The sequence below is a fragment of the Apteryx rowi genome, unplaced genomic scaffold (assembly GCF_003343035.1).
Source record: "Apteryx rowi isolate R43461 unplaced genomic scaffold, aptRow1 scaffold_297, whole genome shotgun sequence".
Taxonomy (NCBI): Eukaryota; Metazoa; Chordata; class Aves; order Apterygiformes; family Apterygidae; genus Apteryx; species Apteryx rowi.
Genome location: NW_020449385.1, coordinates 661,096 through 688,853, shown reverse-complemented (window position 1 = coordinate 688,853; position 27,758 = coordinate 661,096). Strand labels below are relative to the sequence as shown.

General features: G+C 39.1%; 1 protein-coding gene across 8 annotated transcripts in view; it reads right to left on the bottom strand.

The window, feature by feature from the left end:
* Positions 1-27,287, bottom strand: part of UBE3A (ubiquitin protein ligase E3A) — a 54,018-nt gene extending 26,731 nt beyond the window's left edge. Inside the window, exons 1-6 of one of the 8 annotated variants that reach the window (XM_026069440.1) lie at positions 27,156-27,286; positions 18,207-18,274; positions 11,410-11,557; positions 10,702-10,820; positions 10,118-10,280; positions 7,179-7,223 (exon numbers count right to left, since the gene is read on the bottom strand). In XM_026069440.1, coding sequence (XP_025925225.1) covers positions 7,179-7,180 — 2 coding nt within the window. In that variant the 5' untranslated portion in view covers positions 7,181-7,223; positions 10,118-10,280; positions 10,702-10,820; ... (1 more) ...; positions 18,207-18,274; positions 27,156-27,286. Of the gene's footprint in view, positions 1-7,178; positions 7,224-10,117; positions 10,281-10,701; positions 10,821-11,409; positions 11,558-18,206; positions 18,275-23,107; positions 23,129-26,690; positions 27,060-27,155 lie in introns of those variants that run through there. The other 7 variants (XM_026069441.1, XM_026069442.1, XM_026069435.1 and 4 more) reach the window with 7 other exon arrangements.
* Positions 27,288-27,758: the final 471 nt, after the last annotated feature.

The following is a 27,758-nucleotide window of genomic DNA, read 5'->3' as shown; positions in this document are numbered from 1 at the left end:
GGGGGGGGGGGAAGAGGAGCCTAAAACATACATGTTGCTCCTTCCCCAAAGTCCAACAAATTCACATGCACCTTTTCTACAAAAAGTATTAGCTGAACTACTTTTGTAGTACTTAAGAATAAAATAAGGATGCCTTTAGGCATTTTAATTGTTCTTAAGCAAGAGAAAGCCAACTGTAATTACTTTGCATTTGTAATTGCAATGCTGCCAAAACTGTGGAGTATCACTAGAAGTGTGCAACACTGAGCCTCTACCTTTCCTTTTATCTGTGCAAAAGTGTATTGAGTTGTAAAGTAACTTTTGGATATCTAAAACATATACGCAAGCTAAGAAATTGAATGTGCTGAATTTGTTTTATCTAGCAATTCAAAAGTTGCTATGCAACAGCACATAACTTGCATTTCTCAAATATCTTAAATTAAATATACAGAAATACTACATAAAGCAAATGCTATTGTGCAACAGAGAAAATGAGAAATTTAAACATTTAAGGAATTTTAGAAAAATCTGAAGTACATAGTCCATTACATTTAAACTACAAAAGAAAGAATTTTCATACAAGTTTTCAATCTTATCTGAAGTTAAAAATATCTGTATAAAAGCATCATTCTAGCTTTAAATTTACCTAAATTTTAGAAATAGTATGAAGGATTCATAGCTGTCTAGAAATATCAACATTAAATGAAGCATTAAATAAGATGTTTCCAAACAGTTTCTACCTGGGACACATACTTGGGAAAACTTTTATATGATTTCTACACAGAAGCCTCATACTGCTCTGAGATGTCCAATATTAACAAACAAATAATTTACAATGGCCTGTTTTAACAAAACCATTTGAAATTCAGAAGTGCCAAAATGTTCATAAGCTGTTTCCTTTCTTAAGGCAAAAAAAAGACAACAAACATACTACCGGAATATCCCAAACAAATGAAAAACAGTAATGCTTATGGAAACTAGAGGAAAATCGATGTTTGTCTTTTGGATAGGAAAAAAGAACTTTTTTTTTTTAAAGTACTAATAGCAAAACAACTTTCAGTATATGCCTTAACAGACAAGAACATAAAGCGACTTACACAGTTGCAACAATTATACCATACTTGAGGAAATAAAACGACCGGCAGATCAAAAACAGTCAAAAGCCCGAAATGTGGGTTATGAATGGACATCTTTGTGACTCTAAATACTGCTTTTTGAGAGTTTCAGTTTCAACCTTTGCATGTTGGTTTCCTTCTTCTGTTTAGTCAGCGTAATAATGGCAGCACTGGAGAAGTTTCCAGTAAAGGCCCTGCCCACACATACCCTTTTGAAGTGGCCTGCACACGGAATTGCCAAATGTTCCACCCGGCGCTGGAGCCAAGCCCTGCCCCTCGCTTCCAGGGATCTTAGAGCACCTTTTGCCTGCCTCAGCCCACAGGGATCCCAGCTAGCCTACGTGCACAAACGCACTGGGGCACGGAATTAGCGTTCTCCAGACCTCGTTCCTTCCTGTGCAGTGCATTCCCACAGCTGGGGGCTGAAGCGTGACCCTCTGGGACCGTAGGGGCTTTGCCCAAGGGACCTCCCCCCTCCTTGCGTATTCTAGATCCACTCTGCCCTTGAGAACACCGCACGCTGACAAAGGTAGATAGGGCACTTCCTCAAGAAGGTCCACCTGCAAACACGTAACAGAAGAGCTGCCCCAGCTTTACGTAGCAATAAAGAAAGAGAGCTAGAGGGGCAGGGGGTCAAGAACATGGTCAACATATAACTCAGTCTCGTCCCACAGACTAAATTACCTTGATACAGTCCTATTTGGGACATGCACCCTTCATTACTGCCCTTTTCTCTTCCTGTTGTTAGAGCTAGGACTCTACGGAGCAAACATGGTTCCATGGACCAACTAGTATCATATTTATTTGTCCTTTGTAAGAAGCATGCAGTGCCCTGTCACCTATGCAATGCCTCCAACAATCAGTTAACCAATAAATTGAGATGAGCAGCATACTGATTATCCTGGTTTTTCAAACCAAGCAATTTCAGGAAGAATGCTTGATTTTTTTTTTTTTTTTTTTGCAAGATATTACAGACCTGAAGGCATTAAATAACTAGTTTTGGGGAAATTTAAGTTATTAGTTACTGTAAGAAGTCCACAAATATAGATGGCAAGGAATGTAGGCATATTACGATACTGTACCATGTTTTAAGAGGCTATACTCATGTTCATAGACTCAGTGCCTTCTAAAGAGGCAGGGAGAAAGGTAGCCTTAATAAATAAATTTATGCTCTTAAGAAAAAAAATACAAAGTAACTTGAATTACTGCTGGAATAAACTTAGTAACAAGCTTAGGATTAACTATAAACTTACAATTTCTTATTCAGTTTGAATACATTTATTAATGTTAATATTTTAAAGAAAAAACCCTCAATCAGCTGTTAAACTTCCAAAGAATAATTATGACTACTTGGTAAAAAAAACGCACAAAATATTCAACAGTTCTCCAAATTTTGTTTTAAAATTACTAAGTAAGGAGTCCTAAACTCTAATACTCTGTACTAGCTGTGAGGCCACAATAATGCTATACCAACTGTGTCTAACTGGAAAGAAATGGAACGACACTTTCCCAGTAACTTCACATACTTGCTGGAACCATTCAGTCCGACTGTCATATATCCAGGACAAAACAAACTATGATATTTTAATTAAGTATTATGCAAAATACATATTGTATACTACCTTCCATGTTTTTTCCCTAGGTTAAAACAAGTCCTAACACTCAAGCAAGAACAATTACAGAAACTAAACTCCATGTACTGAACAAGCTTAAATTTGTCAAGCATGAATACTTATACACTGCATTCTGATCAGCAGCTCTACCAAGAAAGGAGACTGATGTGTCACTGCAGTGTTATCATTAAGGATATCACAATAGTAACCTGGAGACATCAACTCTGTCTACTTCTGGACAACCGGAGTGTCCCAGTAAAAAGCATGATAGAGGGGAGACACTATTCAAGAGAAAAAAAAGTTGATATATGAAGAGGACTGACCATTGCAACATGTAAGAAAGACCTGCAGAAAAGAAACCTAAATGCTGACTCCAGATTTTTTTTTTTTTTAAGTCAGGTTTCCATGGTTACACTCTTCTGCTATGCCTTCATGCCTTATGACACTGTCCTAGAAGCATGACCACGGTCATGCAGAAACCCTGAGTGTAAATAACATGGGGTCAGAAGATGTTAAGCACCCTAGTTTCCAGTTTAAGAAGAGTCTAGTATCTGTGGATTGAACAGTTTCAGAGAGAATTATTCCTACCTTAAGCTGTTTGTTTGTTTTTAGCTGGTAAAATTACAGTATTCTCCAAACCCTGTGGGAACCAAGGTCTGTAAAACAGTTGGTTCAGTTACATTTTTCCATTTTTTTAAAATATAAAATGCATCTTTTTCCCCACAAAAACTTCACAGCAAAATCTTGAATTCCTGTTCTTTCAAATTGTTACAGAAATAGCTCACCTCATCTTATTGCACTTTTGCTCTTGGAAAGAAAGATAAAACAGACACTGTTAGTGTAATTGAAGTAGTTGCCAAATTTAAGACACTAATAATTCTGGAGTAGAGCAGATACACAGTCTTACTAACTGATGAAGAGTCCTCAAGGGCATCACTGCCTGGCTAAATGATGCATTGGAAGAGGCTCTGTGAAGGCATTGTTAAATTCATCCTACACAGAGCATGATATAACACCGTGCAAGGCTCCAGGTGTGCAGAGAGATACCTCTTACAACTTTTCTTTCCAAGAATGGCAATAAGCAGCACATGCCCCCCCACCCCAAAATCTCTACATGTGGCAAGGTTTAATAGAGAGGCCATGAACATGATGTCCCAGGGCTTCACCATACAAATCTACCAGTGTTTTTACAGAATCACAGAATAGTTGTTGGAAGGGACCTCTGGAGATCATCTGCTCCAACCCCCCTGCTCAAGCAGGGTCAGCTAGAGCACATTGCTCAGGACCATGTCTAGTTTGGCTCTGAATAACTCCAAGGACTGAGACTCCGCAACCTCTCTAGGCAACCTGTTCCAGTGTTCAACCACCCTCACAGCGGTGAAATGTTTTCCTATGTTCAGGTGGAACTTCCTGTGTTTGTGCCCATCGCCTTTTGTCCTGTCACTGGGCACCACTGAGAAGTGTCTGGCCCCATTTTCTTGACACTCTCCTATCAGATACTTACATGCATTGATGAGATCCCCCTGAGCCTTCTCTTCTCCAGACTGAACAGTCTCAGCTCTCTCAGCCTCTCTTCCTGTGAGAGATGCTCCAGTCCCTTAATTATCTTTGTGGCTCTTCACTGGAGTCGCTCCAGTATGTTCATGTCTGTCTTATAATGGGGAGCCCAGACCTGGACACAGCACTTTCCAGGTGTGGCCTCACCAGGGCTGAGTAGAGGGGAAAGACCACCTCCCTTGACCTGCTGGCAACACTCTGCCTTATGCAGCCCAGGATACCATTGGCCTTCTTTGCTACAGTGGCGCATTGCTGGCTCATGTTCAAGGCTATGCTCATGTTTCTGGCTATGAGAAAAATAGTTTAAGGTGCCCTATGTCCAGGAAGCACCAAGGTGGCAACTGAAAGCAGGCATGATGAAACACTAATACCTATACAGTCACTGTATGTATTTGCAATGGCCATAATTTGTTTTTCTGGCACATTATTTGGAAGCTGCTGGAGAATTTTTCCTTTGCCATCTTTCAAGGGAAATAGAGCAAATATTGAACCTACTCCAGTGTGAGACAACTGTGTGTCAAATGCAACTGTAACAACACTTTAGAAGGAGGTTCAAAGACTTAAAAAGAGCAGAAATGTCAAAGTTGTAAAGCATCCCATCCTCAAAACCAGAAAGAAGAAAAGTTGAATTCACAGAAAACCCGCATCATATCAGAATATCAACACCCTGGCCTTGATATGTGGCAATATGTAACAGAGTGAAGATGCATGAATTGGTAAGAAGATTCAAGTTATTGTTAAAGTAAGCAATGAAAAACTGCAATTTAGCTCTAAACAGATTTTAAGAAAGTAACACTAATCGAAGCTGGAAGTTATTGCAGACTTGTGACAGAAGCAGACAGGTGAAGGCACTGATCTCGAGAAAAAAAAAAAGACATGAATGAATTCTAAGAAAAAAAAAGGTCTTAACTCTGAGCTAACACCAAGATGCTAATCAGGCATAAAGCTAGAATTTGAAGAGTTTGGGATAAGTAAGACTCTTACCCATGGAAGAATTTGCTGCAGAGTCTGAAAGAGTCAGTATATTTTTTTGCTTTTAATTAATACATGTGAAACACATGTAACTATGCTTCTAATACAAAGCTTTGCTATGCAAAACAAAGAACCAAATGTTAGCCAACCAGAGCAAACCAACTTATACATTTTTTGTGCAGTTAACAAGAACTTGCATAAGTCCCTGCATTTACTAATGCATTATTGGCATCTAAACAACATAGCTATTCTAGGTGTACAGTAGGTTTGTAGGTCAAACTCTGTTACCAAGCATGTCATCCCATCTTATGTGGTAAGAGCAACTATGTAGCAAGATTGCAGAAATTCTCTGCAGTTGGTGATGCACACATTATTTTAAGATACAGTATTAAAAACTCTGTTTCTGCAATTATAACATACATTGATACTCAGTATTTGAGTATAACTGCTACTATATATGTGGATCCCTACAGCTTGACTGGCTGGCATCTATTTTAGACAAATAACAGGAGTCTGCATAATCAGAACAATTCTGATGACCATTCTGCACCCTCAAAAAATCTTGCACATACAAAACCTTGCTACTACAGATTTTCATTTCTTTCAGGTTTATATTTAAGGAGTAGAACATTCCCCCCCAGCAGCTGGACAGCACTACCGTAACAGATGGGAAAGGAGAGGTAGAGCAAACTCTCCTTCCCAGAGGAATTGCTCCTCTTAGTGCAAGAGGAGACTTCACTGCTGTGAATGGCCCAAAATACATGGGGCAAGTGCTCCTTGTTTCCTTTTTACTTTTAAGGATAGGTATGCAGTCCAATGCTGAGGGGCTCACCTCAACTTTGTCCCTTCAATTTGGGCAGTTACAGCAGAGAAGTCCTTGAGCACTTCACACCATGTCCCTAGCCTGCAAAACACCCTAAAACTGGCATCCAGCTCACAATGTGTAAAATGCTAGACCACTTAGGGGAGGGTGGGGAAGAGATGACTAATTTGTTTAAGGTTGCAGAAGTTGTTTGTGGTAGAAGAGAAATGAACCCAGATTTTTTGAAGCCTAGCACAGTACCCTAACCACTGGGCTACACTCCCTTTATTATTTTGCTTTCCTGGCTTAGAAGAGAAGTTCCGATGTTTGTGGTTTCCCTATTTGAATTCCAGGAGAGGATGGTTCAAACAGCTAGAAAAGAATCTGTGTTTGCTAACTAACAGAAGAAAACTCCAAATAACTTTTTATTTTACTTTAAAACAGTCCCCTCATTCCCCCCAAACCCTTTTCAATTTGAAATGGAAACAAACATTTTTGCCGAACACAATCTTGCTTCAAGTTAACCTTGACTTTTAGGCTGATGAAGATCCCAGCAAAGCTCAGAACTGCTAGCAAGAAGCTAGATGAATACTGCTTAGTGAAAGGAAGATAATTTTCTGCATCTAAAAGTACCTAATACACGGATTTGCCAAATCAAGTCAGACTTTTTTCTTAGTTCAGCAATCCATGATAGATACTAGCAGGTACTGCACCTTAGTACTGAACTGTCTTTAAGCCCACGCAATGTGTTAGTGAATAGCAGGTAGAAATTACATTCTTATTGTCAAGTCTGAATATAGGCCTGTAGATTTCAGACACTGTATTATGCTACCATCTACTGGTTCACATTAGACCTCTGAACTTTCCCTTCAACCTCTTTCCCATTAAAAAAAATTAAAAAATCCAAAAACCAAACCCCCCAAATTATTGCCGAGAAAGTTTCTACACAGAGACTTAAAATTACTTTTTTCTATAGCAAAATACTAATTTGAAGTTTTATAAGGAAATTTCACAAGCTATTTCAGAGTTCTACTTTAGTTTTCTGTTTCTCCCCTGCTCCCAGCCAGGTGTAAGAATAATTGTTACATGTGTTCAGAATATTTTTAAAGATATAACAAACTCATCCATTCATTTACTTACATTCGGCTAGTTTCAATGCTTTCAGAGTGAGGTTCTCCTGGTGATCTGCAAATACAGATAAAATAACAAACAGTGCTTAAGGTTTGATAAGTCATTAAAATATGAAGAGTTAGGAAAATGGGAAAGTGATAATACATTTATTTACATTGCCACTAAAAGCATTAGCTTTCATGCATTTACATATTTAACTTGTTTGACAAAACTCTAGAAAGTGCATTTTATAACAGAAAACCTGAGAATAGGATTAAGCCAAATTTTTCTAATAAGGACTGCGTTTTCCCACAGCTTACATGACAACAGCTATATCAAGAGATTTCTGCTAGCAGTACTTCCATATTCAGTTTGGACAGTGCACCAGTTCTGGGCTACTTCTTCATAACCATTTCTGTAATCATAAGGTATGTCAAAGTTTATCAGTGATCAACTGTTAAAAACAGAGATTCTTTGCACAGTTGGACTCTGTGAAGAAGCAGCTCAGAAGCAGATCTCAACAGAATCTCAAAACAGATTCCAGGTATTTCTTTCATTATTCTAATTTATGGACATAGGATAATCTCACAGAGCAGTTAATGGGAGAGAGCAGAACCACAGACAATTTTCTGTTTCCTCATTCCAGCCAACAGGTTGGCCCCTAGTATTCAGAAAGGTATTAATTGCCTGGTATTTCTGAGCAGCAGCTGTGCACAGCTTGCTTACCCCTTTTGATTTAATTTACAGAGTAAATTAGAGCATGAAGTTCCATATTAACTTAACCAGGCTAAATTACAGTTGTTCAGCTCCTCCTTATTCCTGTCATCTTCCTTGTGTGGCACTGGTTCTGGGAGTCAACATTTATTTTTCTGACTGATTAATTTTTTCCTTTACTCTGGACTTCCCCCCACCCAGGAGTTTTTAGTCAGATCAGAGTCCAGAACCAGGAGACAGGGCAGTAGCAGTGCAGCAGTTTTGACTTCAATCACTTTAAACTGCCTTGAAATCATATCCTAAAGATCCTTATGCAACTTTTACTTTGTATAGACTTTGCTACAGTTGGCCAGAACTACTATGCTGGATACTGATTGTTTGAGGAGTGAAAATATAGCACAGCCATAACAGTAAAAACTCTGTGGCTTACACAAACAAAAATGCCTTTCATGACAGAGTTTTCTCAAACAGAAGTGAGCTAATATCTACAAAGAGAACTCACTCTGCAGGTTTCATGTGAGTTTGTTAGAGGACTTTGGTTAGCATGGTAAAGCTATGGCAAAGCCTGCTTAACTAGGGAAGTCTTTGTTTACTGTAATTTCTATATAGTTTTTAGATTTACTACATATCTACCTACACTGTTTTGAATGTTATTGGAAAGTTTACACCTATATCCTGAAATACTGCCTCTATTCCTATGTTTCATTATGTTGATTCAAATTCTCTTACTATCTGGTCCCTGCTAGTAAAGGTTGGAATGTTTTCAAAATTTTCTACTTAAAATCTAAGTTCCTTTACTGGTATACCAGATCTTGGCTATTTTCTGTATTTTACCAAACTGTCTGCATTACGTCAACAGAACCGATGCCTAGAAGGCACTTCTGGCAGACAACTTAGAATTCCTAGGCTAACTGGGTACTATGCAGTGATGGATGGTGCAGGAAGTTATTTGTTTATATTTCACTAAGTTAGAGAATTCAACTTTTGCAAGAGACAGAATTCTGAACTTACTATTCTCCTAAATTTATACTGATGCTTAAAATGCAAGCACCCACTAACTGAAAAAAAACCCAGAAAACTGCCCAATTTTAAAATATCATCTCTATTTATCCCTTCCCAATGATGTTTCCCTTACTCATTAAAGTTCAGAAGTGATGAAACAGGCACTGCCAAAAAAAATGGTCAATACCAAAACAAATCAAGCTTAATTTCCCTTCAGCTCCAGTGACTGAAGCAAGTCACTAAATACTTAAGAGAGAGAAAAGAACCTCACTTATTTTTCTAATTATCTGCCCAGGCATATAAGTGCTAGAAACCACACAACCTGAGGAGTGGTGGAAAGATGAGTGTTTATATTCATACTGGCTAGCTTCTCTAGTCGAATCCATGAATTACAAAACAGCACAGAGCCAGCTTGGAAGGTCTAAGGCAGTCATTATCTGCTTTGTTTTGGTCAATGAAAATGCAACACAATGAAACTCTGGATAAAAGTAGCACTTTAAGTTGCTACAAAAATACCAGTGGAATAACAGCCTTTAAAAACACAGCAATATGAAAAACAGAATTAAAAGAGCAGATCAGCATCTAAACTTAGCATGCAAAAAATGTTTCTGATAATCTGCAGCACAGATATGTCTATATAACTATTAGTATATCCAAGATCTTTTTCTATCCCTATAGTTTACATATGTTTTATCTGGGCTTGAACGAACAACGAAGTTCAGTACATGCTATGCTGCAGAAAAGTTTCTTCTGCAAGACAACCAAGAAAGATATGAGAAGACCTTACATTTTCAGGGAAGTTCAGAATAAATAAAACCTAACTGTGTGAAAACAGGTTTGGACCTCCCAGATAAGTGGATATACAAAACAAGGGCTCAGATTCCTTTAGCGTATTGTTTTCTATAACATGAGCAAAACCACTATAAATACGAGCTACAGAAATATGAATCCACTCATTAACTGTGTTTTAAAAGGTTTCAAATGATGATGTAAGCACCAAAAAAAAAAGGAGCTTTCAATACTCATTAAAACACCATAGAAGATCAGTCTATTTATAGGCATTGTACTTGTTTGTTGAGAAGCTATTTATTCTTTAATATTCAGTTGTTTACAAACAAGATACCTTGTTGTTCCTCTAAGCAGGCAACAGTACCAAGAAAACAATTACATAGTATGGCTAGACATTCTTTCATCATGCTTAAAGTTTGAAACGAGTTCTGTTCAGAGAAAAATCTCAGAGCAAATGCTCTTACAAATTTCAGCTTCGATTTAGATCGTAGAAACTGGTCACGAGACACCAACTAATCTGAATACTGCAGTATGAGCTAGCAAATTCAAATGGTGGCTCACTTCCAACAACACAGGGAGCAACTTCTCCATTCTGCAAGCCACTCCTTTTACCTCCACTGTAACTTCCTAGGAGAGAAAAGTAAAGGTATGCAAGTCTACAAATTTTAACATCATCAAGCCTTGTGGGCAAATTACTTTAAAACAAAATTGAACACACTGCTTAAATAAGTATCTTAAACATTTCATACAAAATTGTAGCACCACAGTAAGAGTCATCAGATACTCTTAAGTGATGGTTTGGCTCTGAGAGGGATACTATGCAGCAGCAGGGTGCTCAGATTTTTAAAAAGCAAGCAGAGCAAAGCTAAGTGAGCACTGAAATCACTCTAAGCAAATAGTAAGTCAACTTTGCCAGCTGACTTATCTTAACTAAACAATATAACTTAATTCTGTTTATAGAATTAACTTCAAGTCATACAAATTATGTATTTTTAAATATTATACTAAAAAATAACCTCAGAACTAACACGATATGCTTTATGCTTACCTTTTACAAGCTGTGGCCATTCGGTGACATCAGGGTGATCACAATTTTGAGTCACGGATTAAAAACAAGTTGTCACACCAGTCCTGTCTCACACTGGGCTAAGCATAAGCTTAACAACTCTAAATAATTAAAAATAATTTAGTTAAAAGTCCTTACAAATTATTTTCAGCCAGTTCACTGAATAAAAACAGAGGAAAAAATATCAACACTAAGATTTAGCTTATTTGCAAAATTAAGGTTTATTACACAAAAGTTTGTTCATTTTTGAATGGCATTCTATGACTTCTAGCATAACTCACTACAGTGCACGACTGGTGAACTTGAGCTTAATTTTAGTCTCTCCCAGGGAGGGGGAAGAAAAAAAAAAGTCTCCTGGACCAGAGGAAAGCATCTGACATTAAGACAGTGAGCATCCAAAGATTTGGAAATGTGTATAAACATGAACTATGAGTTCTAACTACAATATGATTTGATAAACTTTGTTACAACTCAGTTAACAACGGTTCCTAATTAGATTTTGTGTTTGAAGGGGAGCAACATATAACTTAAGCTCGGCTGTATGCCCCTCCTAAAAATTAAATAAGCTAAATATATGTAAAAGTTCCACAGGAGCAAACTTTGCTATCTTTGGCCAATCTTTTGGAATATTTGCTCCATTTACATCACAGTCTTTCTCCTCTCCCTTACATTTTCAAAAGTATATGTTACCTGTCAATTGTTTCCCGTGATCTGGCTCCACCGGTATAAATTGAAGGGTTGGTCCTTTACTTTGTCACGCAGGTGGCAGCCAATGGATCACTCAGCAATACTCGTGCCCAGAGCGCCCTGGGACCACCCCAGCTGATTACTTCCATGGCTGAAAAGGAACCAGTTAGTCTCTTACCTATTGCTATTATCTACTCTAAACTAAAGTTAATTGATAAAATGCTTGCAAACATAACCCTTAACACTCAATACCACCCCATTCTCTCTCCCACCCAAGCTCCAGGTGGACTGGATAAAGACTTTAAAGAGCAAGTCCTGTGATGGAGTCAGATCAAAACCAGCATTATTCACCTTCTGCTGATACAAAGTTTAAATTAAATTGAAATATTAATAATGTATTTAGTAAAACAAAAAAACTTTCTCTAAACACCTAGTAGCTATGAATACAGAGCTCTGTACAATATCTAAGAATTTTATTTCTGTGGCTTGGATGAAACAGTGATGAAGACCTACAATTAGTAGCTTGTCAGGTAGCAGTACCCACATAGACCAAGGTATACAAAGGCTAATGAGCTACAGAGGGCCAACACACAGCTATCTGTAACACCTGCAGTCATACTGATCTGGAGCAAATACTAAGTAAACACATCCTACAGTTCCAAATATTCCAGCAACCAAACTTTTGTGTTTCAGTCCAACATGTCACAAGAGTCTTTTCAGAAAGGTCTTAGTTTTGATGAGCAATCAAGCATTCTCAATGCTAATTTGTATCCATTAACTCAGAGATCAGAAATCACTGAAAAGCGAGCAGGGTCTACAATTCTCCAAAGTTTTCTAAAAAACTTACTGACTTTTGCCAATCTGCTACATTTTGCCATTCTGCTACAAAAGCTCTGCATCGCTAAGGTGGAATGATACTTCTATTAGTTTTGGAATAATAATTATTAGTTTTATTAGGTACACTCCTTGAGGGAAGAAAATGTCATTCAATTATTTTAACCTTAGTAATATTTGAGTTCCCATCTAGACACAGGTACAGCTGATTTAAGGAAACAAAAAGAGGGAAGCAGGCTGCTGAAAACCTCTTTGAAAGAAAACAGAGGTTCTCTAGTAACTATGTTTTACAGGTTTAAAGTGTCAAAGTTTAACTGAGTCACTGCTAGGAACACAGTACAAGGGATATGAGCCAATGGGAAATATTCCTCATATGTCAAAATCAAATGACAGACACGGTTAAGATCTTCAAAATTATGTTTACTGACCATCAGCTGTATACAGAAGCAAATAGCAAAAACTAAGTAAGACGCTGATGCAAACCTAAGGTTAAAACAAAACAAAACTTATAACATTGTCATATCCTGAACAATCAGAATGCCATAAGCAATGTCCACTATCATGTAAACTGTTGGCTTTAGAGAAACAGATGCCTATTCTGAGGCAGTGCTTCTTCTCTTAAGTCAAACTTTATTTCTTGCTGCTTTCTGAAGAATTGATGCCTCTATAAAAACGCACTGAGAAATTAAAGCCTCTTTTAGCTCTTTGCCTAACTTTTAGTGCACTGGTCAAAGAGGACAGTGGTGTAATCTCTAATGCCTCATTGACTGTTGGGAAACCTACATTCTGACTGCTTTAAGTACCAGGTAGTGTGCACTGAACTGGTCATTCCCTAGCAAGATTGTGTCCTATACCACCGAGGCCATRAAGAAAAGTGTTAGCTAGAACAGTCTTCAATTCAACTGGAAGCATGTTAGAACAGGCTGACAGCAACCTTAGTAAAACATGTTTTTCCTTATGCTATTTCATGCATGAGGAAAGAAATCATGGAGATTGCCCACAATGAAGAAACACAAAGTGGTGGTACTGGATTCAAAAACCACCAGATTTTGGAATGTTAAAGAATACGCTTTGAGGTGACGGCTTCACAGTCACTGCCAAGACAAGTTTGTGCCAAGGCCTGACACGGACCCAACTGCATTAGTCAGACTTAGCAGACCACCCAACATGGAATTTACGCCAGCTGCCTGAAAACAGACAGTATCTGAACTAGCATGAATCTTACCAAGCTGAAGTTAACCCATCAAAATTTTGTAATGAAATTTGTATCTGTAGATTGAATTTATAGTGGATCAGAGCATTGAATCATGCAGCTTCACCATTTTTGATCTGTTGCAATAAATCTTAAAACTGGATTTACTGTATTGAGGTCTAAAATCTCCTGGTACATTCTAAGAACACAGGTGCCCTGAGAGCAAGAAACCTTAATGAATCATCTTCCCTTCTACATCCCTCTCATTCTACCTTTCCCACCTATCCTTGTTGCAAGTCCTGTGGGACAGAACATGATAGGCAGGGCTTCCCTTGCACAGATAAAAAGTCATTTTTCTAAAACCTTACTCATTTACCGATCAGAAGAATACTGTGTGCCAAAAGACATCAGCATGTTGAAACAAGGGGTAAGCGGGGAAGGAGACTGCCAAAGATCCCTTATTAGGAAACTCCTGTTTGAAAGAAAGACATTTTGACTGCTGGATCTGAACAAGGCAGAGAAAAAGTCAAAGGACACTGCTTGACCAGGAAAGGGAAACTAGGCTGACAGATAGAATAACATCCTGGAAAAGGGCACTGAAAAGAACAGGAAACTGACCTAAAACAACTAAAACCCAAACATGTACCAAGAAGACCCACCCCTGTCAGTGTCAAGGTACAGAATCCAAAGCCACACCATGGAGAACACAGTATATATTTTTCATCAGTCAAAAATAAAGAAAAAAAAATCCAGCTACAAATCAGTTTTGACTGAAAGTTGTCAGTTACATGGATTTCTAACACTTGTTACTGTCCTTATGTTGTTTGATGCACAGGTGTTCATTTTTGGTGACAGTGCAGCTATCTGGCAGCTGACACTCAGTATCCAAGGTCCAGAAAAATCCTTGAGTGGAGGGACAGTTTTTGAAAATAAGCTATGGCTTCTTATTGACGGATGGAAGAATGGATGCCCCAAGAAGTGGCATTTTTAAGAACTTAAGTTTTTCCACCAAGTAATCTCTGAAAACAATTTTTCTGACAGATGATCTAAAGCAAAAGGGGTTGATCCACCTGGTACAAAAAAGTACCATGTCCTTACCTTCCAGTGCTGCAATTTGATTTGATTAAAAATAGCTCTCTCTCTCAAGATGATACCTCTAAAGACAGTTTTTGTATGTTTGCTGAAGAATCCCTCTGGACCCCCCAAGAATGATGAAGTAATTGCCCTTCTCCAGTTCGATACATTTCCAGAATGGCTTTGAGTAGCATGATGGAAAGGACAGTCATCTTCTGTATGGTAAGAGGTACCCTCAGAACTACCCTAGCTAGCTCACTCCTTCAAAAGGGTTCCCTACTAGTAGGAAAGCTGGCCTTGTATATCTTGAGATTAATACCACCAAGTATCCTATAGGAAATTGTAGAATATTCACCAAATCCCTAAGTTTAATTTTAACTGGGGGTTACCGAAGAAATTAATAGGTATGCTCAAGACCTGTAATTTTTGACAAGATTTGAAGTATCAATTGCTTTTATTGCCTCCATGATGTTCCCAACACAGAAAGCCTGCAAAGACATGACAAGATTCCAGAGGTTTTCTTTGGAAAACTAATAGGTCAAATTATCAGTGATCTCAAAAAAAAAAAATAAAACAGCCACTAATAAAACCTGATGATATAAGTCCTAGTGAAACTGCAAAAAATAAATAAAAAAGGCATCTGTAAGGAAAAAAAAAAAATTCGCTGCTTGGTAAGCCAAACCATTCAACCATAATACACTACAAACACAATATGAAGCCATATAGGTAGAAGACCAAAAGAATGGGGACCTAACCTGGAAAGTGCTAACCAGAAGTGACTTAAGGCAGTCACAATGGATAAGCAAACACAAACATGTTCCCAGTATTACAGCTAGAATGACAAATACGATTCATGAAGGGTTTCTGGAAAGGTATCTGTTCATCTGCACAAGGCACTTGAGACATGTTCAAAACTTGAGCCCAGTTCTCCAATTACTCAATATCCTTCAGAAGTGTTTCAGAAGTAGCAGAAAAGAGCCATGAAGATAGCATGAGGACTAGAGCAAGTGCCTTGTGGTGAGATAATGGAAAGAGTTCAAAGTTAATCAAGCTGAAAAAATACAGGTAGAGGAAAAAACTAAGTCTTTTTACAGCACAGAAAGAACACACTAAAACATTCCTCCAATTAAAAGAAAGTATATAAAAGGTATATGACTGTAAACTAAAGGTTGACAAATTCAAATTTGAGTAAGAACAAAAACATGCAGCATAGCTAGGACAACACACACATGAATAAGTTATTTGGGGAGGGGATCTGAATTTGCTACTGCTATCTTGAAATTAAGGCTGGTGCCATTCTAGAATTTACACTTTAGTGAAAATATAACTTTTGAGTTTAATAAAGGTAGTGCATTTAGTAACTTTCAATATATGGGGATCGACTATAGATTTACATAAAGTCTTCCTCCCACAGCATCTTTATACTTGCTTTGCCTCAAGGTCAGTAACTCTATGAATTATACAGTAATAAAGTAAGGTCCACTGTTTGCTCCCGATTTCTATTCTAAAGCTAAAGGCTTACGTGTTATTCTCATCTTCTACAACTGCCCTCACAACTATAGACACTAGATTTTTCCTTCAACATTTGGTTTTGGTTTGATATTTCAGTAAGTTCATAGATATACTTTATTCACTGTTGGAAAAGAGGTAAAGACCTGGAATCATCTTTAATTCCTGTATCCTTCACTTAGACCATAGCTGAGTTTTCTTCAATTATACTTAATGCATGCGTGCAGATGCACACACACATCCTTTCCTTATCTTTTGCAGCAGAGCAATTTGTTTCTATCTCAGTGATGCTTGCTACTTCAGACTTCTCACAAACTGATATACAGTTATGAACGGACAGCCCCTCCTATATCAGATGGTGAGATCCAATAGTCCATTTAAATTTCTTTTAGTAGCTCTGCTTTGTACTGGATAGGTATCAAGTTAAGTTACTTTCCAAACAGAAAGGCTATCCTGCTTCACTTCAGCTTTTACATTTAAACTTTATTTCCATCTGTTCTTTTTCTCATCCCTGGTTACTTTGCTTTCTTTTCCCACCCACTGTCCATGTAGTCTTTCATGCAAAGTACCTTTCTGTTCACCTGCATGTTTCTTTATATATGGTTCATATTAAGACCAAGTAATCATGCAATCCTGTACCATAACATTCAACCTTTTTGCTATTCCACTAGTGTTCATTACTCACATACTGTGATGGTTAGAAGGGAATTCTTGTCCATCGGTTTAGGAAGCGCATACAATCAGAAAAACATATATATATACACACATATATATATACACACACATACATACAGTGGCAAGTAGTTGAACATCCAGAAAAAAGCAAACAGCAGAAATAATGGCAAAAAAAAAATAATGGCTTAGGTTTGAGGAAGAGCTATCATACACACAACTGGTATTGAAACTGGAGAGCAAGAAGCAGGTGGGTGGTCCCAGTGGTGCTGTGGGTGCAAAAATGAATATCCTACCTGCCAGATGCCTGCTAGAGTAAAGGACCAATCTATAAAATTCTTTCAGGGACATCTGGATTATGATGATGTAACTCTATGGCTTTTAAAAAGATTTACAGTTTTTAATTAGCATACACTATTGTTAAAGTTGCAGCTTAAGAATTTATTATTTTAGCTCCCCTCTACAGCTTTCTATGAAACAGAACTAAGAAAAAAAAGACACCCAACAACCCTTCTGCAAGGCTGAAGTTTCAGAACTTTAAACAGGTTCATATGTCAGGTATCTTTGAAAGAAAAATCTATACATAGACACAGGTATAGAAGTTGCATCAGCAGTTACTGAATTCTTCTCCACATTTAAAGTAGTCAAAAAAGAAAGTACACATATCATTTAGAAGTTATTGAATTAACTACATATTATTTTATATGCATTAACAGACCTATTTAGTAAGCTAGGAAAACCTGAACTTGAAGAACAATGGCTTTTTTTGAATGGAGAAATTCAAAAAACTTTCGATAGCTGACTGTCATCAAGTTTTAGAGCTTTACAGAACTTAACAGACATTATGGAGTGGTGCACATGTTCTATACTACCAGATAACTCCATTAGACCATCTTGGTATAAGGTCAGAACACAGGAACTAAAATAACTAAGAGTTAAGGTTCCAAACTTGCTATAATGCATATTTTAAGCTGGCTGGACATTTAACAACATAAACAAAGAGATACCATGTGCTCATGTTAACACTGCTAAAGAAAGTTACATTTCTGAATTTCCTAAGATTCTGATTTCCAGTTTTTGCTTACACTAATGTTTGCTTAAGTTTTCTAGCAGATATAACTTGCAAATTAAGTTCAGAACTAAAAACTGTACAAACATGACTATAAATATGTCCAGGAGCAAGGAAATCCCCTCCTCAGAAACAGCACTGATCCTTAAACAATCCATAAAGAAAAAGAAGAATGGTAGTAGCATGACACTGAGTTTGTAAAACAAATTAAAGTGCATCATTGTTGCATCATTGTTGCATATTTATTTTGTCCAAGAACATCAAATAACTCAGTTTTCAGAAGAACTATGCCTACCAGTAATAGACATTACGGTTGAAAAATATGGGAGAAATGAACATGCAACATTCCCCCTAAATTTGTTTTCTTTTTTCTTTTTCTTTTTTTTTAATGTGCACAGGTATAATTATTAGTTGTACATACACACAATATAAATGAAAATATAAACATACCATATCTTTCCACAGCTGCATAAGTTTGTCCTTCCAGATTCTAAAATGGGCTTCTACAGTTCTTGTACCTGTAATGCAAAACACTACATTTCAGTTTTTGCACTATACTCCATACCAACCTGAAACTCCATGCGACTTCAAAATTATACATTCAAAATGGCCATTCAATTAGTTGCACTCAATTAGAAGCAAATACTTGCAATCACAGCAGATAAAATACTTAGTGAGGGAAACTACAAAAGCAGAAAGTCCATAAGCACAATGCTCTTCTTTCTTCTCTAGTGATGTAATGCAGTTGTATAATTCCATTTGTCCAGTTTCTGCCCCTTCATTATAAATATCCATTTCTTTCTTCTAAAATATTTTGGCAAGGTTTCTCTCTCTCTCTCTCTCTTTTTTTTTTTTTAAGGCATCAATAGTTATAATAAGAAAAACATTCAAAGGAGGCAACAAATAGAACCACATTTTTGTCCTGGCTGCACAAAACTTTTGAAGTTTGAGAAGCTTGTCTATAGAAGTTCATTTTTAGAGGAGCCATAATTAACAAGGGACTCAAGCCTGAAACACACTCCAAAAAATTTTAACAAACAACTAAAAGCACAACTGATTTGAGAGTTTGCACATAGAGGAATAAGTGACAGAGAGCCTCTCAACTATTAGGCATATAACTAAAGACACCTAGCAATTATTTTTAAAAAGTTATTCTTTTGGCATAACATAGTTTCACTATATGAAATTTTAATAATTAGTTTCTTGGTTCATAAACTCTACTAAAAACAAATGAATTCAATGCAGCTGATTTAGTCTGATCTCCAGCACAGACCAGAGTTCCTGCCAAGGAAATCCTGATCTGGTTATTTAAGAATATATTCAACTTTGTCTTAAAGATGTTAAACAATGGAGAACCTGTGCAGTACCAAAGGCCCAGCTCTGTATCAGGGATATGAAAAGGAGCAATCCTGGATTGACGCAGTTGTGCCAGTAAAGCTCTATAGCACAAACAATTCACACGCAGACATAATTTTACACGTCTAGTGACAAGTGCAGACTACCTGTCCTATAAAACAAGATTCCTATTTCAATGATTATAATTATTATGTGGATTTATGTACAATTAGAATTAATAAGTTAGTGTTATACAATTGTGTCAATAAAACATTATCATCACTCAGAAGGGGGGGAAAAGAAAAGATTCATCTAAACAATATGAGACAATGTAACTGATGATTTTCTTGTAAGGAAGTGGTATTGCCACTCCATACCAACAAGAGAAATCCAGAAGATCTATCTTATATTGTAGTTTAGCAACAGCATTAAAAGTATTACAAACCATAAGACAAACTGAGTAAAAAGTATTCCGATAAATATGAGCAATACGCTTGCATCTCATACCACAGGACTTCTAGCTTAAAATGCTTATACACACACAGACCAATGCCATCTACAAAAATTCACTCATTCTCCTCTGAGGTATAAAAGCACCAGCTTTGAGTGCACATGTAGTGTGAGGAAGGCACAAAGTACAGTCACAAAAAGTAACATAAATACACTTATTAGGGACCTTATGATTGTTGTCCAGCAATAGGAGAAAAGACAACAAAGGTCCCCAACATACCTGAAGCTACATAGCTTAAGACGATAACTCCTGCCATTACACTTACAGCAGAAACAAGACCATAGTGGAGGAGCTGGGTCAGACGATTTGCTTCAGAACACATGGCTAGCATCAGAAGAGCAAACACCACTAATGGCACAAGACTGAAGCATCTGGACTTCCAGTTTTGATCCCTCCAACTCCCACCATCAATGCAAGTGTCAGGCCCTCAGGAATTCAGCAGTCTACAGAAAGATTTTTGGGCAAAGGCTACGTGACAATAACAAAATGAACTGCAGAATATGCAGTGCTTGTCTAACAGGAATAAAAATAGTTTCATGAAATAGAATCAATTTCAAAATTCATCTTTAGTATCTTTATTAATTAGCAATAAGCCACATCTGCTTTAAAAGAAAAGATGATGCAAATGGAAAGATTTGAGTAAGGGCAAGGCTAACACCACTGCTTCCACTCAACATAAAGAAACCTTCATCTGTCACATGACTAAAACCAAAAGTGCTTAAAAAAACCAAAAAACAACCCCAAACCAACCCACACAACTCTGATGTTATACATTTTCAATAAGAAATAGAAGACTTTCAAAGTTTATCATGCGGAATGATGTTAACAGAGGTAAACTACTGAACCAAGCAACTGTGGTGTACAGAACTGGAAAAGATTTAAATAAAAATTATAAATTATGAAAAATACTTTGCAACTCTTGCATCCTGCCTGATGAAAGACATTGAAAGCCACCACTATCAGGGATCTGGATGATCTTTTTCCAGAAGCAGAAGAAAAATCTGAGAGAGTTACCCTAAAGTAAATGGTAGGCATTTTGCCTAGGATTATGAATCCTCTCACACAATTTCAAAATACATAAGTTAAAATAGTAATCATTTTGGCTCTAATCATGTCTGTTTTCCATGACTGACATTCTTAATATGACAGCACATTAGTCAAAAAAAAAGAAAAGTGTTCACAAATATCCATCCTTCAGTATGATATTCAGGTTATAAGAACCATGCAAATGGAGCATTTATCACCATCTTACAAAGGAAACAGCTCAACTTTTGCAGCTAAGAAATTCCTGTGTCCATGGAACTTACATGAAATTTGCAGTTTGTGTGGACTACTGTATAAGCATGTATTTTTGTTATCCACAATATGCAAATTTTGCTACAATAGCTGAAGCATGCATCTAGATGCTGCTACTAATGGCAGCATAGACAAGTATACCTTGGACTTTCAAATCACAAGATAGGGTATATACAGACATTAAACCATACTATTTGTTACCAAGACTTTGCACCTCAGAATTTACTATGAAATAGAGTAGTTATTGTTCTGAAGGTTATACAAATAGCAATGACAAGAGCATCATATTAGAAATGGAAATTCTGAAATAGCAATAGACATCTTAAGTATTTATCTTGCTTTGTAGAAGTTTTCTCTACCTTTTAAGAGCACAAAACATACTATACTGTAAAATCAAAATATTATAGGTATAATCAGCTCAAATGCATAACTAACCAAAAGGCAAAAGAAGAACTCACACACAAGTATGGTAGTATTTGCTGATGAATTTTGACCTGCAGCCCATTTTAGAAGTGCAGCTCCTTTAAGAGCCACACCACCACCTCTGGCACCCGGAGCCTGCAGAACTGCAGCTGCTCCAACCTGGGTCCCACAGAGCATACCAGAGCAGGAGTACACAAGTAATGCCAGGGCCTGACTGTCTGGACAAGCCTGGCATCTCTCAGCACCGCGCAGCTTGGCAACATGCTACAGATAAGCTCTTCTGCCTCCCCTGTACACAGCTCCCAAAGGTAGGTGAAAGGGGGTGTTTGTCATTCTAATTGCTCTTTTTACTAATTTCATTGGTATAATGATTACTGAGGAAGTATCAAGAAGTCCCCAAAGTGGGTCCTCCAAAGGGAGTAAGAACCTGATCTCCCCTATGAAGATGATCTGAGGACATATCTTCACCCCTGGTACTCAAGCTCAGTCAGGACAGTACGACACTCGCCACAGTCCTCAAAGGACACAGAGCAAAGAGCAGACCATGTGGACTGATCGTTGCCAGCAAACATGCAACAGCAACAAAACCTAAATACTAGACAACGGTTCCATGATTTTTCCGCTTGTGATCCCATTGGCTGATGCAAGGCCCACCAACACTGAATTTCTACCAGGTTTGAAACTCATACACTGCACTTTTTAGTTTTTGATACAGTTACTTAGGCCATGGCTTGTGAAACTGTCATACAAAGATCCTGAATACCTTCTTTGATATACTAATGAACAGAACATGAAAGAAAGCAGTACCTTCCACATTAAGCAGCTAAGTGGTACATCAGTTCAAGTTCGCGCTAAAAATGTCACCACTACAATTCACCTCTTGTGCCATTCCACTGTCGATGTACTATGCAAGATAAGCACGATTCTTAAAGATTAGTTACTTGAATATGGAACATGTTTTTAAAGTTATTTGGATGCAAATAGTAATGCTTTCTGATGAAAAGTCTTGAAAAGCTGTACAACAGTGAATATCCCTTTCAAACTATCAGATTACAAAGAAAGTCTAATCCTCTGCTGCATTAAGTAGAATTTCCTCTTAAAATACATATACATCTGTCCTAAGTAACTGCAGGTTGCTTCAAAAGAAGCAGGTCACCCCTCTTCCCTCATACAGTGAAGTGAGATTCCAAAGGGAAGCCACCCATTTCCTCTGAGCTGAACAACTGCAGTTTCTCCTAACTCTTCACCACCCTGTAAGACATGGGTAAAAAGCCATGCAAGATGGTAACAGAAAGAGCATCAGAAAAGACTGATTTCCACCCCCTTCCTCCATTCAGCAGTTTGCATAATACAGGGAAGCAGGCTCAACCTATTAAAAGTAGTAGTTAATGCTTTCTTTAGGAGATTCATTCATAAGAAGAGTATTTGTAAGACAGAACACTGTAATAATATTTAATTTACAATGTAGCTTTGCAATCAACAAGTTATTTTGTCAACAAGTTCTGTCAATCCAAGCCACAAGAGGGTGGAACTATTCAAAAATAGTGATTTAAAGTCTGATTTGGTCATGTGTTGCTTTACCAAGCAGGAATCCTGGATCTAAACATTATTTGATTTTATCTTTTTATATTTCTCCTATAAGGTTATTTTCCTGAAGAAATGCCTTCTCACCAGTTGGTATAGTTACTGAAGTGTTGCTTTTCTGCTACATATTATCTTTACACTATATTTGCATACTTTCTGCTAACCAGCTAGATACTTTAAACACGTTACTATTCATACAAACCAGCACTCTCCAAACTTTGGTCCATGGGCAATACATTGCTTTGTGAGGCTGTCAGACACTGCCTGTGAATACAGGAAGTTAATACAGCAAAAGTTAAGATCAAAGTATTTAAGGTGACAAGAAAAAAGTCACTTCAAACATTTGATTTGCTCATTACAGTTGTCTACGGCAACTAAGTATTTAATAAAAAGAGCTATAAGCTTTGCTTATTTGTTTTTTTTTTTTTAAAAAAAAAAACTCATCCTTTCCCCTTGGTACAGGGGGATTTGGTACAGACCCTCACAGTAAAGCTATTGCTCTGCTTCTTCCATGTATTAATCAGAATTTGATTAATGATAAGAAGTCTTTAAACGCTGTTTCTCTATATAATTTACAATTACCTTAATACACTGGATACTTCAGAAAAACATTTACCAGAACAGCTAGAAGTGTAAAACATACCTCCTTTTTTACAAAAAAATCAGTATCAATTCATTAACTAAAGCTAAGTGAAGACCTGGCCCGCAGTGACCAGAAACAAAGATCAACACTTTGAAATGAGATAGATGCCTAAGTACTTTAAGAATTCTGTTTCCTTGTTCCTCAATTTCATTTTCTGTCTTTAAGAACTAGTGATTCTTACCTTACAGTGTATGAATAAACTGATCGGGGGTGGGGAGGGATTTCCTGCTTTTTTTTAAAAAAACTGAATACCCTCTGGACAGTCACTAAGTAAACTGAAACCAAAAGTAGCAAAGGGAGGGGGGGGATCTTTCCTGCACAACAGAAACTAAAGACATGTATATTTAGAAAAATATAAACACCAAATTTGTTCCATTGTAAGTGTCATGTCACGTATTACACTGATTATTTATACAAAATGTTGTATGATTAAACATGTTCTACACTTCAACATGTTTATATGTTTATGACTATTAAAGCTTGACTCAAAGATATTTCCCCCCAATTAGGTATTTAGTTAAGTAGAACCTGTGAATTCATAAAGAACTAATGAAGAACATGACAAAGCATGCATTTATAATGAAATAAACATAATTGTACTAGGAGCACATATTTAATTTCATATTTTTGAAGCAGGTTTTCTCCTAAAAAATGAAGTTAGATGAAAATAAAGTCAATCCGTTGTATTTTTGCCAGATGATTGGAACAGGTATATCCTTAAGGTGCTTAACAGAGACTCTTGCAATCAGAGCAGATCACTTGATGTATTTAACAAATACACATAATTTTTAAAAGATTATCTYTTCTGTGATTAGTTCTCTAAAACCCAGAAAAAAACTCTCATTCACAAAAGCATCACCATTCACAGGTTGTCTTTAAACAGTGGCAGCAATAAATAAAAAAAATAAAAATTTTGTTTGCTGTTAAAAAAGGACCCAAATCACAAAATGCTAGAGTGCTGAAGAGGACCTGGATTGAGATCTAGGCTTTGGAACTCACTGCTGTGAAAAAGATAAAGAACATATCTCTGCTTTTTCAAACCTGCCCTTACTTCAGTAACTTCTTATACACACATACCTGCACAATTATTATCCTAAAGAAAACAAACAAATCAAACCATTTATTCTGCCATCTCGAAAGGGAACTCGATGCTTTTATTTCTAAATACTTGGGAGACATTCAGGATACTCCAGTGAGGAGGAATATCAAACAACTCTGGTAAACAGAACAAGAACTTGTTAATTTCTATATGAAAGACACTACATTAAATAGTAAACACTAAGAGTGGAATAGAATGTGTTTGCAAAAGAGAGATGAAGCATCTGTAACATTGCAATGAAGTGATTTTGATTAAAGGTATTTTTCAACCCTTTGAACCTAAATAGTGTTACAGTTTTTCTCCCAAGATTTGTCTATACTGAATTGACAGAGCATTACATATGAGGACAACAGTCACAAGCGCTGTTAGGAATGACCAAACCGCATGTGTTTTAAAAGGCAAACTATGTGAGGAAAACTACCTAATATCCATAGCAATTTGCTAATGCACATTTCCTATGTTCAATTCAACACAGTCAGTAAAATAAGTTTCACTGTATTTTCAAAGTGCCTTTAATTGTTTCCAAGATGAAAGGGCACAGACTACTTAATGCTACAGTATTCAGCTACTCTAGTACCACCCAAAACATGTAATCAAGATCTTCTTAACCAACAAAAGTAGTATTCCCTGAAAACTGTAAAGCCCATTTTTCGGCAGTTTTCATTCTTACCAAGAGGTATCTCTTACCACCTCCACCCTTCTTCCACCCAGTCATAGGTGTCTTAATAATATAGTTAAGCTTACACTACAGCTTCTCCCTTGGCTGGGAGTCTAACTGGATGCTACTTGGATGAAACTTGTAGGAACTTAATCTTATCTTTTACACTTCTCCCTTTCAAACTGGTCAATCACTTAAAGAAATTAGATAAGCTGACAATACAAACACATAGGTCCTACTTTCTTACAACAACAAAGCTAAAATCAGGTACAATTTCCCACTGAAGAACTAACTTTTTGGTACACAGGCAAAACGCCTGTGTAGCAGGCTAGCCTGACAAGCTGATTCTCACAAAACCTCAGATTTGCACAGAATCCTACTGAGGTACATGAGTTTCCATACAGATTCAATGGGACCATCTCAGAAGTAATTTGTAAGACACAGGCTTTGTCCCAAAACCAGAACTCAGGACAGCTCTTACACAAGGAAGAAACATAGCAAATATTGCCATTAATTTTAACACTCTAGGAAAATAGAAAACATGACTACAAGTTTACAGATTACACATTCTTGCCACTTAAAGGATAGTCATGGAACATATTTTGTTTCCTAAGCAGTAATAACTTCTGAATAACCATGTCACATCATCTTTAGACATCTTATTTACAAAGGGACTGAGAATCATAACAACCCATGCAGTTCGTTTAAAAGAAATACAGCAGATACACTAAAAACTGAAATCCAGAGAGTCCTGCTGTCAGGACTGACAGATCGCACTTATTAGAAAAGTGGCTTGATCACCAGTTAGGAGATGCAACTCTTCAGACAGGATAAAAGATAACACGAGCAAGAGAGCACATCCACTTTGTTGAGCAAGCCCTGCACATTAGTTATGAACCCCAACAGGACTTCACACACCTCCAGCTCCCCAACTGCCACGGCTGCCCATATCAGACACCAACGCGCTCCATCCCCGCCGCAGCCCCGGGGAGCCGGCAGCGCTCCGAGCCGCACCGCGCCGGGAAACGGAGGTAGCGGCAGGTTGGGTTCACCCAAGGTCGCCCAGGAAGCCGGGGGCGCAGCAAGCCCAGGTTCCCTCGGGGGTGGGCTGAAGCCCCGGGCCGCCCGGCCTTCCCGCTCCCGGGAAGGGACGGGACGGGACAGCCCAGCCCCCCCGTGCCCATGTGCCTCGCGGGCGGGGAAGGACGGCAGCACCGCGGCCGCACACACCCGCCGGCGGCGCCTCCCCGCCGCCCCCTCCCCCTGGCGGGGGCAGCCTCTCTCGCCGCCGGGCCGGGCCGGACCGGGCCGAGGCGAGGCAGGCGCCGTCCCCCCCTCCCGGCCCGTATAAGAGACAGGCGCTGCGCAGCGCAGCGCCTACCGACCTGGGCGCCGCGGCCTGCTGCTCCCGGTCACTCCCGCCGCCGCTGCCGCCCGGGCTCATGCGGGGGCCGCGCCGCGCTCGGGGCCGGGCCGCAGGCGAGGAGGAAGCGCCGCCGCCGCTGCAGCCGGTGGAGCCGTTGGGGCCCCTGGGGCGGAGGAGACGGGGCCGCGGCCTCGGCAGCGAGGGGGAAGGAGAAGCGAGCGGCCTGGCGAGGCTGGCGGCGCGGCGCGCAGGGGGGCAGGAGGGCGGGCCGGGCCCGCGGGGTGCGCCGCCTCTCGCTGACTCGCTCGCTCTCAGTCCGAGACCCGCGCCACCATCTTGGGAGCAACGCGGATATCGGCGCGGCGCAAGCTCGGAGGACTCGCGGCGGGTGGGGGGGGGGGACAAGGGAGGAGGACCCACTGTGTCCCGGCGTGCAACGCGAGCGGGGGGCGGGCGGATGAGAAGGCTGCGGCACGCTACCCACCGGGCGAAATCATAGAGTCCCCGGGCCGGCTTCCTCCTGCCTTTTTCACTCGGGGCGCCGGGCGGAAGGGAGCCGAGGCAGCGCGTGCGTGCCTAGTGCGCGAGGCGAGGGCCGCCATGTTGGAAGAGGGCAACCGAAGGGGCGGGGCGGGGAGGGGCGAGGGCTCCCGCCCTATGGAGCGGCGGTCAGCTCGGCGCGAGGGGTAGTGATGCGCGCCCAGCTAGAGGGCGGCGCGGGGGTGTGTGTGGCGGTTGGAGTCGCGCATGCGCAGGAGGCCAGCCCCTCCCCCCTCGCCCGGGGCTATTCCGGGCGGGGTGGGGGAGGGACGGAGGTTTCTGGTGCGAAGGCGAAGTGCGGCCGTTGGCGGAGGGGCGCGAGGTCAGCGCAATGGTTCGCGGTCCGCGCGCCCCTTACACCCCCCATCCCCCCCGCCCCCTTTGGACAACCCCTACACACACACACACACACACACACAGACATGTAAACATACACACATGTAGACACACCCACAGTCACAGCACATACATATGCCCACATACACAGATAAACATACATGGGCACATACATGCACATGTGAGTACACTCATACAGACACATATGCTG